At 32.2% G+C, this 12,120-nt stretch overlaps 1 protein-coding gene across 1 annotated transcript in view; it reads right to left on the reverse strand.

Annotated features, from left to right (window-relative positions):
• LOC134700941 (uncharacterized) overlaps positions 1–12,120 on the reverse strand; it is a 55,887-nt gene that overhangs the window by 17,066 nt on the left and 26,701 nt on the right. Inside the window, exons 5-6 of the mRNA XM_063562088.1 lie at positions 10,499–10,612; positions 8,005–8,164 (exon numbers count right to left, since the gene is read on the reverse strand). Coding sequence (XP_063418158.1) covers positions 8,005–8,164; positions 10,499–10,612 — 274 coding nt within the window. The remainder of the gene's footprint in view (positions 1–8,004; positions 8,165–10,498; positions 10,613–12,120) is intronic.

Below are 12,120 nucleotides of genomic sequence, written 5' to 3' on the forward strand. Positions count from 1 at the left end.
TGCGTTATGGATGATTTAATGTGTCAAAGCGCAGATAACAGATCTATTGAACAATTAGTTTGCGTTGGATCTCATCATTTTAATATGTCATTAATTTTTCTTCATCAAAATTTATTTTACAAAGGAAAGGTAATGCGCACACTCAGCTTAAACATGCACTATTTCGTCTTATTTAAAAACTATCTCGATCAACTTCAAATTCAGACGTTTGCAAGACAGGCATTCCCGAAACAAACAAAATATTTTTTCGATGCGTTTGAAAAGGCGACTGGTGTTCCCTTTCGATATTTGTTGGTTGATGTCAGCACTCATTCTTGCAAACTGTACTCGTTAAGAACTAGAATATTCCCAGGTGAAGGAACATTAGTATATCGCCCAAGTGATGAGGAAGTTGAAAGTACAAGATAGACAGTTTCTTTTATTTCTACATTCATGTAACAGCGAACAAAGAAAGGCAGTGCTTCAAGTAATTAAAAAACAACAACTACAACTATTGGTTGAAATTATTTATAACTTGTTGAATGGTGTCATAGCAATTGCAGGAAGGAGTAAAAAGCAACTAAGTCTGAATAAGGTAAACATTCGAAGAGTAGTTGCAGACAAGATCAACCAAAGAGTGAGAAAAAAACAATTAATAAAAATAAGTAATATACTGCCAATCATAATTCAGTCTTTCTTGAATTATGAGTCGAGAGTTGATGTTGATAACGAAGCAGAAATATGAGAATTTACTATCGAAGGAACAAAAAAATATTGATGAAGATAATTTTAAAAAAGAAAACTCAGAACATTATACAGAGGAAAAAGGAACACCACCAAACGTTGATCTTACCAATAAATCAGATGAAAATGAAGATGATGTCGAACAGAGAACCGATTCTGAAATGCAGAATGGTGCCGGGTTGGACGTAAAAAAACCCTTCGTTAAAATGTCATTTGGAACTTTTGATCGGATTCATGCTGTTAAAAGACGTCAGAAAGGAGGTGGACGATCTAAACAGAAATGGTTGACATTCAAATTTTAGCTATTATATCACAAACATATGTTATTGTAACTTCCTATGATTTTGTTTTATTATGTGTAGTGGAGTGGTGATTATTCTCTAATACCAATGTATTTATTAACATTTTTTCGATTATAACATGTTTTAAGAACTGGTGATTATTCCACAATTGTTATTTACTTATTTATAATCTAGTTTTTGTGGTTTTTCTTCGTATGGTTTTATTTTTTATTATATGTATTTGAGTGGTGATTATTCTTTAACACCAATTAATTTATAATCTGTTTTTTTAAATATATAATGTATATGAACTATAAGAAGTGATCATTAATCTTTAATCTTTAATCCTTATATATTGAATAATCCTGATTGGATTTCTGTTGGATTTGTTTATAGCATCAACAAAGAGTTGACCTTTAAAATTGTGTCACGGTGTGTTTATTATCAAACAAATACGATTATGAGATATAAATTTTGACCTATCGTTGGAATTTTGTTTTTAATTTTATTTTGTATTTGCATTCTGAACTTAAAAGTCTTATGGTTTGTGTGATGATGTTTAAATAAACTTTATAACGAGTGTTTCATTATGGATCTAAACTCTATACTTAACAAAAGTGTTGACGAATTTCCAGAAGGAAATAGACAATTTGAAAAAGAATTGCGTTCTTTAAAGAGAACGTTGGGGGAAGATGAAAGACTGATGTGTGACATCTGCAATAAATATTTTAAACACAGAGCCTTGTTGAAACGACATCTTGACTCACACAAAAAAAAATTAGCTTGTTTCTTTTGTGACAGAAAATTTGAAAGAGAAGACAATTTAAAAAGACATGAACGTGGTCATCTGATTGGATATAAATCTGTAGACAATCGTTTGAAGTGTAAAGAATGTGGAATAACACATAACAATTACTTGTCGTTATTTAATCACATACAATCGACACATCCACAACAGCAACAAAGCGGAGGAAACATTGCAAATCAAACACATACCACAACAACAGACGACGCTTTTGATAATTCACTTCATGTTCTAAAAATATTTCCATTCGAAGGTGATAGGTATGTGCTGCTAACCTTCTTCTCAAACATACAGGATGAAATTCAACAACACTTAAAAAAACGATGTGAGTTAGTGAAACATATTAGATGGTATTTAAATGTTCACGTTGAATTTATGAGAGAGACAAACGATGATGAGAGGGATTTCAGCCAACCATATTTTAAAAGTGGCACTTATACTTTGCTTTCTAAGGATAACTTAACGCAACATGATTTGAATGAAGCATTTCAAAAACAGTTCTCATCGTTTGATGATTATGTAGCTCAGGGATCTGGTTGGACACTGAAGCAAGTTTTACACTTAGAAGTTCACACAATACAATACAAACCATTAGGAGGTAGCAGTTACTTTGATCTACCAAAATCGTTAAAAGATTCGCATTCAATTATTAACATAAAAAACCAAGACCAAAAATGTTTTCTCTATTCAATATTAGCGCACACACATCCTGCAACAAATAACCCACAGCGTGTGTCAAATTATATTCCTTATGAAGATGTTTTTAACATGTCGGATATCACATATCCTGTGCAAGTCAAACATATTCCCAAGTTTGAAAATCTGAATAACATAGCAATTAATGTAATTGGATTTGAGGATGATAATTTTTTTCCAATATACATTAGTAAACACAGAGACAAAATGGTAGAAATTGATCTTTTGTATATGACAAAGAATGATAATGCACATTATTGCTACATAAAAAATCTTGATAGATTGTTATCGAGAATTAAGTGTAAAGGTACAGCATATAAATTCTGTCGTTATTGCCTTCAGGGTTTCTCATCACAACGGGTTTTAAACAAACACACAATATACTGTTCACAGCATGATGCACAACATGTAGAATTCCCAACAAGAGGAAACGGTGATATAGTTGATTTCGACGACTATTCAAAACAGTTGAGAGTACCTTTTGTTGTGTATTGTGATTTTGAAGCTTTTGTGCAAAAAAAGGATACATGCCTTCCTAATCCAACCACATCAAATACCAATATAACGGCGGACTATGCAATATGTGGATATGGGTATAAGATTGTTTGTGTTGATGAGAGATATTCAAAACCACCCGTAGTTTATCGTGGTTGTGATGCTAGCAAACATTTCGTAGAGTCACTATTGGAAGAGGAAACATACATAAAAGAAATTCTAGAGCATATAGAACCTTTAGAAATGAGTGATGAAGATGAAAAAAAATTTCAAAACAGTTCTAATTGTTTCATATGTGGTGAGGCATTCACTAAGAAGTCGGGAAAAGTTCGCGATCATTGTCACATAAGTGGAAAATTCAGATCGGCTGCTTGTTCAAATTGTAACTTAAACTATAAGTATCCTTCTTACATTCCTGTGTATTTCCACAATTTACGTAACTATGATGCTCATCTTTTAATGCAATCAATTGGACAATTTAAAGACAGAAAGATTTCAGTTATCGCAAATAATTTTGAGCGGTATGTCAGTTTTTCACTTGGTTGTTTTCGATTTCTTGATTCATATCAGTGTTTATCAAACAGTCTGTCAGGGTTGGTGGATGATTTAGTCAAAGAAAACCCCGACCATTTTAAACAATTGGCAAATGAATTCCCCACTGTTGATAAGAGAACATTACTATTAAGAAAAGGAGTTTATCCATATTCGTGGATGGACAATGCGAAAAAATTTGAGGTAAGCGTTTTACCACCAAAGGAAGCCTTCTTCAATGATCTCAACAAATGTCATATTTCAGACTTAGATTATGATCATGCCAAAAATGTTTGGGATAGGTTTAATTTAACAAACATGGGAGAGTATCACGATTTATATCTCAAGTCCGACGTGCTGCAGTTAGCTGATGTTTTTGAATACTTTAGAGATGAATGCTTATCTAACTATGGCCTTGATCCAGCACATTTTTTTACATGTCCCGGATTGGCATGGAGTGCAGCGTTGAAAGTATCTAAATGCAAGTTACAATTAATTACAGAAGACATTTCAGATGCGTATCTGTTCATGGAGGCTGGACTGCGAGGTGGAATTTCTCATATATCAAATCGATACGCTAAGGCAAATAACAAATATATGCCGGATACCTATGATTCTGCAAAGGATTCATCCTTTTTAATTTATCAAGATTGTAACAACCTTTATGGAAAAGCAATGACTCTCCCACTCCCCGTTTCTGATTTTCGTTTCTTAAGTCAGGATGAGTGTACCCAATTTCAGATTGAAAACGTAGAAAAAGATGCAACTAAGGGTTTTATGTTAGAAGTTGATTTGGACTATCCAAAAGAACTGCATGACCTCCACAGCGATTATCCACTGGCACCAGAATCAAGATCTGTTTCTGATGATATGTTGTCTCCACACAGTCAAAATCTCTGGTCAAAACTCAATCAAAGCAAATCGGGACGAAGAGATGCAAAGGTGAGAGTGAAAACAAACAAACTTTTATGCACTCTTGATGATAAACGCAACTATGTTTGTCATTATAGAAATTTACAACTTTATCTCAAACTTGGATTGAAACTGAAAAAAATACATAGGATTCTTGAGTTTTCCCAATATCCATTTTTAAAAGAATATGTAGATCTAAATACAAAACGTCGTCAGGAGGCATGTGGAGAGTTCAGAAAGTCATTTTTTAAGTTAATGAACAACGCGGTGTTTGGTAAGACAATGGAGAATCTCAGAAACAGAGTAGACATTACTCTTGTTCATAATAAAAAGAGACTTCTAAAAAGGGTGTCAAAGTCCTCATTCGAAAGGTGTGAGATTTTCAACAAAGATCTAGTTGCCGTTCAATGTAAAAAAACACTATTGAAACTCAACAAACCAATAGCTGTTGGAATGAGTATTTTAGAACTGTCCAAATGTATCATGTATGACCACCACTACAACTATGTAATGTTGAAATATGGTCATAAGGCGAAACTTATGTTGACGGACACTGACAGTTTATTGTATCACATCAACACAGAAGATTTGTATAGAGACATGAACATAGACAGACATCTGTTCGACTTTTCCAACTATCCAAAAGACCATTTTCTGTATAATGACACAAACGCTAAAATACCTGGACTATTTAAGGACGAAACAGCTTCAAAACCAATTTTGGAGTTTGCTGGACTTCGGAGTAAGATGTACTCGTTGCAATATGGAGATGTTGAACATAAAAGAGCAAAAGGGATTAAAAAATGTGTTGTTAAAAATGATTTGAGACATGAGCAATATGTAAAATGTGTGTTAGAACAAAAAACTGTTATGTGCAACATGAATCTTATTCGAAGTATGAAACACAATCTTCATGTAGTGAACATAAACAAATTGGGTTTATGTGGGTTTGACGACAAGAGATATGTTTTGAATTTGGGGATAGATACTTTAGCTTATGGGCATTATAGGATCCTACAAAACATGAGTGTTGATTTGGATGTATAGTTATGTGAATATAACAAAATCTAAACAAATGTTTTATTAAGTTGTGAATAAATAGATGTGTATAAAAATATAGAATAAAATTATTGTATTTCAACATTTTTATCATCTTTCTCGTATTATTTTTGCATGTCAGACTCATCAATCCAAGAATTAAAACGATTTGGATATCCTAGCCACTTCACAAACAATTGCATTCGTCTATTGTGTTTTCGCTTCCGTAAAACTTTTTCGATCTCCCAAACAGCGTCCTCATTCTTGTTTACTGTCTGTAATTCACTTTGATAAAAGCTGCCACCGATTTTAAAATTTAAAAGATCCGAAAGTCGATATAGCGGCAAACCCTGCATTTGAAATCTTCTGGTTATTTTAAATACTTCATAAGACCACTGTTCATTGTAGGCGCGAGTAAAAACTTTCCTCTGATGTGAGATACGAACAAGCTGACCAATTTTATATTTATAAAGTCGTCTGCGTTTGTTTGTGATTGAGTTCTGATGTTGGTCTTTTTCAGTTGTAGTTGTTGTATTCTTTGGTTTGAGATACATATAAGCCCATAAGTCTGCGCTGTTATTTTTATTCACATCTTTTGGAGCCATATTGTTCAGCGAGCGGTGTGGAGTAGAGTTATAGCTTACAACTAGACTTTGAAGGACATCTATGTATTTGTATGTCTTTTGTCTATTTAAATATTTGAATATCATAGTTTTGAATGTTCTATTAAATCGCTCAACATAGTTAGCATGCACCTCATTTAATGTTATGTGGTGATAAATATGTTTCCTTTTAAATAATTGTTTAATCCATCGATTAGAAAATTCAGCTCCTCCATCAGTTCTAATTTTCTTAGGATTGACCTCAGTGAGTATATCAGCAATATTCTGCTCAACGTGTTTTCCTGTTTTATCCTTTAAAGTTCTTACATAAGCATACCGCGAAAAAACATCAATGGCTATGAGCAAGTATTTCACTTTATTATTATATTTTGATAATGATTGCATGTCTAAAAGGTCAATATCTAGTTGCTCGTTTAAAGATGAAACTATTACCTTGACCCTCTTAAAATTTCGACGTACAGGTCTTTGTAGGCTGTAATCGTCTTGATCTTGCAACCATTTTCTTATTTTGTATAGTCCTGGTGTTTTAATTCCTTTGTTTTTAAGTACTTGATGAATCTTCTGAGCACTAGAGTATGCTGCTGGGTGTGAAAGATTAGTATAGATTTCCTTAATCAATTTATGGTTGTTATCCATTGAATATTATGAGTATATTGACTATTATAAGTAAGCACTCTCTTGATGAATGTTATCAGGGGATGAAAGAACAACTTTTAAAAACATTGAATAATAAAGCTTAGAGAACGTTCATTTGTTAAGGTTTATATAACGAGCTTAGAGAACGTTTATTTGTTAAGGTTTATATAATAGTGTTACATCAACATACACAGATTTAAAGAATATACAGTATACTACAATGGAAAAGAATGTCAAGAATTTGAGGTTGGATCTGTTTGACTAGATACAAACAATAGAAAAACAATAGGGATTTGTGCCAGAAACATAGAGAACAATAGGGATTTGTGCCAGAAACACTAAAATTCCCCTACTAATTTTGTAATGTGACCATGACGTTATCAACGCTTTTTTCACGATTTACTCTGGTTAAAAATGGAAAGGTAATGACTAATATTTTGTCTGTCTATTCGAAAGAACATACTAAATGTGGTGCACACTTCAAAATACTACGCTATGCAGGTTATTCAGTGTGCACTAAAATTGTATGTGTAACTTAGTTCTTCATAGAAAAAAAATAACAGTCATTCCTTAATTATATGTATCTTTTATTACATATTAATATAATGATACGGAACTAACTGTCAAGCAAAAGTTTAAATGAAGTGAATGTAAGCAGTAAACCGCAACCGTACGGCCTTCAACAACTAGATGACACATACTGTATAGCTTGCTATAAACGACATGAAAAATTCAATTGCAAAAACGAACTGTCTAATTTATACAAAATATAAATATGCCAGACGGAACCAACAATAATCACTGAAATCCTGACATGGACAAGTACACAATCATATAGTTACTAAATAATAAATGATTTTTGCATCCTAAAATCTACGTTTTAATAACGCAAATGGTAAGATGAAATGATTGAAGTGTTATGTCCAGAAATAAATTAAATTATTGGATATATAAATATGTGGTATGAGTGCCAAAGAGACAACTCTCCATTCGTGTCACAATTTATAAAAGTAAACCATTATAGGTCAAGGTACAGTCTTTAACACGTAGACTAGAGTCATCTCGAACAGCAAGCTATAAAGGGCCCGCAAAAATAACCTGTAAAAAATCATTCAAACGGGGAAACCAACGGTCTTATCTATATAAACAAATGAAAGGTTCTTATTTGTGCTTGCTAATTTGCGGGTTCTTTTAAGCTTCCTCCACCAATAATTTACCACCAAGAAATATGACAATAATGTAAAATTCTTTCTCATAGAATTACCTTTCACCTGGGTCTCGTATAACCAGAATTAGCCTGATATTTGGATTTAAATGGTATATCAGATTCGGTGTAATATAAACTGGTTCTTCTGATGTAGGATTATTTTGCGGTATCGATGTCCAATCAAAAGGATACCAGATGTCCATTGGATCGCCATGACCTTAATAAAAACAGGGAAAATGAATAAACTGAATAAGCTTTCTTTTTTTCTTCATTTTCTTTTTTATTGGTGTGGTTTATACTACTCTGTCCTTACTTTTCGTTCTTGTGTTTTTGTATGCTGTTTTATGTCAATTTGTTGTTTTTTCCAAGGCATTCTCTTGCGTGATAAGTTTAAGTATACCTTCGGTTTATTCCTCCTCTATTTTATGAATACTTAACATTGAAACTTCTCTCATTCGTGGCAACACATAACATACTAGTTTTCACTATTGTTTTGTTGATAGTTTAAGATATGGAAACTTTTTTGGTTTGACTTTTATTTTATTTTTTAAAACAAGAGGCTCTCAAGAGCCTGCATCGCTTATTTGTTTGCTTAAATCTTTCATCAGTGATTAGTTTTGCCTTTTAATATATATTAATGACTGGCTTAAAAATGCCATTTAAATGTTCACTGTATCTGTCATATTTTCTTCAAAAGCAAATCAATGCATGTTACCCCTATGATACAGTTAACCTATTGTGTCAATGTTTCTTGACGCATAAGGAAATAAATCAAAAAAATTATACAATATTCATTTGAAAATATTTGTAAAGTTAAAAAACATAAACAACTTGTGTAAATTGTCCTTATTGGGTAATAACTCTTAAAGGGGTCAATTGACAATTTTGGCCAATTTGTTTGGTAGTTCTTACTTTGCTGAACATTTTCTGTTTACAGTTTATCTTTATCTTCAATAATATTTAAGATAATAGCTAAACGCTGCAAAATGTCCTTAAAATAACAATTAAGTGCAGCAGCCCACTTATTGGTTGCTTTGTTTTGTCTGAAATTTGACACTGATAAATCTTTTAAACATGTTAACCCCATGTCAGATTTGCTGTAAACGGTTAGTTTCTGAGATATAAGCCAAAAACTGCATTTGACCCCTATGTTCTATGTTGAGCCAAGGCTGCCATGTTTGTTGATGGATAAAAAATGTGGATACAATTAATTTAGTGACAGCAGGTCAACAAAGTGTTCGTCTTAAAATTTCATGAAAGATTGATTTTGACCATCTGAATAGTTTACCCCATGTCAAAATTTTCTTAAAGTTTTTTTTTTAAATAATGTATAAGCAAAACACTGCATTTGACCCCTATGTCCTTTTTTTAACCATGACGGCTATGATTTTCAATGAATCAAATCTTCGGATACAATTTTAATATAAACAAGATACCCTAAGGAGTTATTTAGGTAGTTGGCCCAGTAGTTTTAGAGGAAAAGATTTTTGAAATAGTTTACGACGGCAGACAACGAAGAACGCCAAGTGATGGCTTAAGATCACATATGGCCCTTTTGGTAAGTTACATAAAAAAGAAGATGTGGTTAATTGCCAATGAGACAAATATCCACAAAAGATCAAAATGACACAAACATTAACAACTATAGGTAACCTTCAACAATGAGCAAAGCCCATACCGCATAGTCAGCTATAAAAGGCCCCGATAAGACAATGTGAAACAATTCAAACGAGAAAACTATACTAGATGTAATTGCTCTTCAACTTTATACTTATAAATTTATAACTATTTTGATATAAGCGTCACTGATGTGTCTTATGTAGACGAAACGAGCGTTTTGTGTATCAAATTATATGCTTGCTACCTTGATACATGTAACTATTGCTAGGTGATAAGATTTTTTTCCCATTTCACATGATATATTTTCTTAACGGAGTAGGTCCGGTAATGGCCGATTTTGGCCTCAAATTTCAGGTTCATCTAACGAAAGATTTAAGACACTTTTTAAACATTTAAGCGTCTATTTCAATTGATTCGATTAGTCTGTGTGAAAGATATTTACTGATTTAGTCATTCGATTCATGTTAAATATGAAATGTCTATTAAATATGTCAAAAAAACGTCACTTTTCAGATGGTTTGTCAAAAATTAAAGTGGCCGCATCCGTGTTTATCCTCAATCTTTATATATATTATGTATAATCATCAAATACATCTTACATTTCAATATTATGAATGAACACAAATGCGGCCACTTTGATTTAAGACGAAAACCGTCTCAAATTTAACTAAAATGCTAAAAGTTTGAAGATTTCAGTAATTTAGCATGACTTTAAAATGCTAGTACCCAATATATGTCCATTGTATTGTCAAAAACAGCCCATATTTATGTAGCAGAAGCATTCTTCTTTTAAATAAATAGCTAAAAGATTACATTTTTACAATTTTGAGAAAAAAAATTGGGGCCAAAAAGGGTCTTACTGAACCTACTCCTTGTTTTGTTTTTAACATTCAAATGAATGCTTGAAGTAGTGTTATAATTATTATTTTACCTGTCACAAAGTGTGAATAGTACATATCTATGTCATAACTATATGTAAGTCGTTGTGGTAATACATCAAATAGGTCGGTAAAATTCTTCAGTGTTGAAATTTGACCATCTGAATCTGAAAAAAGCGAAGTGAAACTTACTTGTTATCCAATTTGTTCACTCTTGAAAATTCGTTTTAGTAATGTTATACTTGTAATTATACGTAATATTTTTTATACAAAGAACCCACTTTATATTTCATACATATCAATAAGACACCTGCGAAATCGCGGAAATTAAAGTCGAAGTTTTGTGTTTATTTTCCAAATGTACACGGCAAACTGAAAACAGTGAAATCAATGCTAATGTTGAACGGTAATGTGTAAGTAAACTGGTGTCGTCAAGATATTCTTTTCCATTTTCGTTTGTCCTGTTAAGTTTCCTACCCTTTTTTGTTTTCGTTTTAATAACATTGTGGTTCGTTGTCGTTTGAACTGTTTTTATATCTTTGGACCAATCTTATTTCATCTAAATAGAGTTGCTTTCCTGATCATCATCGTGTGATACATGTGGCTTATATAAGAAACAATAATATAAAATCCGAATTTGATGACGGGGAAGATTTGGAAACCATCTTCATTTCAAGACCTAAAGAAAGTAAAGACACGCATTAAGTATTGACATACTTGTGTATGATATATTTACACATAAATTAAGTGTTTGTTTATTTTGCGGTAACATCTCTTACGAATACTAACCTTTCTGAAATGCAATTATTTCTGGATATTCAGAAACTAAAGCCCAAACAAAAATTAAATTAGCAACTTAAATGTTCTACGTAGTCAATAGTGCTGTAATATTAGAAGATAGATCTCATCAATAAACGCGTTTCCTCTTTTTTGATATGCATGGAATATTCACATCTAGACGTATAAAAAGTAACCAAATAAAAGGATGTCTGGTATATGATTTACAATGAGACAACAATCAATCAAAGTTCAAATAAACTCATCATAGACATGATAGATACCAGGACTAAATTTAGTATATACTAGGTTATCTCCCCTGTAATGGCTTCGCCCATGAATGGAAATTTGTAGCAACATAAACTGAGATATTTGATAGTTTCAGGGAATGTAGAGTCGTCAAAAGATGTAGAGATGATTATTTTCAACGACTGTATATAATAACCACACAAATATAAGGTCTCGATACTACACGGCTAAATGATTATGATGATTAGGTGAACGCTACTTACAGAGTCAATATATCATATATCTTGAATGATGAATTAACATTTCTTGTGTCTTTAACACTATAAGAATCATAGTTTGTGTTGTATTAAACACAGTATTTTATCAGTGTAACGAACAATAACGTTGATACTGGTCCAATATCAAAACAAACTGTAAACTATATGTATATATATACAAAACTATCGTTTCAATATAGTGTGATCTGGATTGGACGCTATATATCATATTCGTTGACATTTCATCTATAAATTTTATAAATATATTTACATAAAAGGTGCTTCTAACCGAATATGGCATCACTAGAACAATTTGAGGAATTAAAATCCCTCATTTTGGGTGTGGATAAGAAGGTCACAGTTTTTTCGGAACAGTTACCTAAAGTCGAACG

This window comes from Mytilus trossulus, unplaced genomic scaffold, assembly GCF_036588685.1.
Source record: "Mytilus trossulus isolate FHL-02 unplaced genomic scaffold, PNRI_Mtr1.1.1.hap1 h1tg000210l__unscaffolded, whole genome shotgun sequence".
In the NCBI taxonomy this organism is placed as follows: Eukaryota; Metazoa; Mollusca; class Bivalvia; order Mytilida; family Mytilidae; genus Mytilus; species Mytilus trossulus.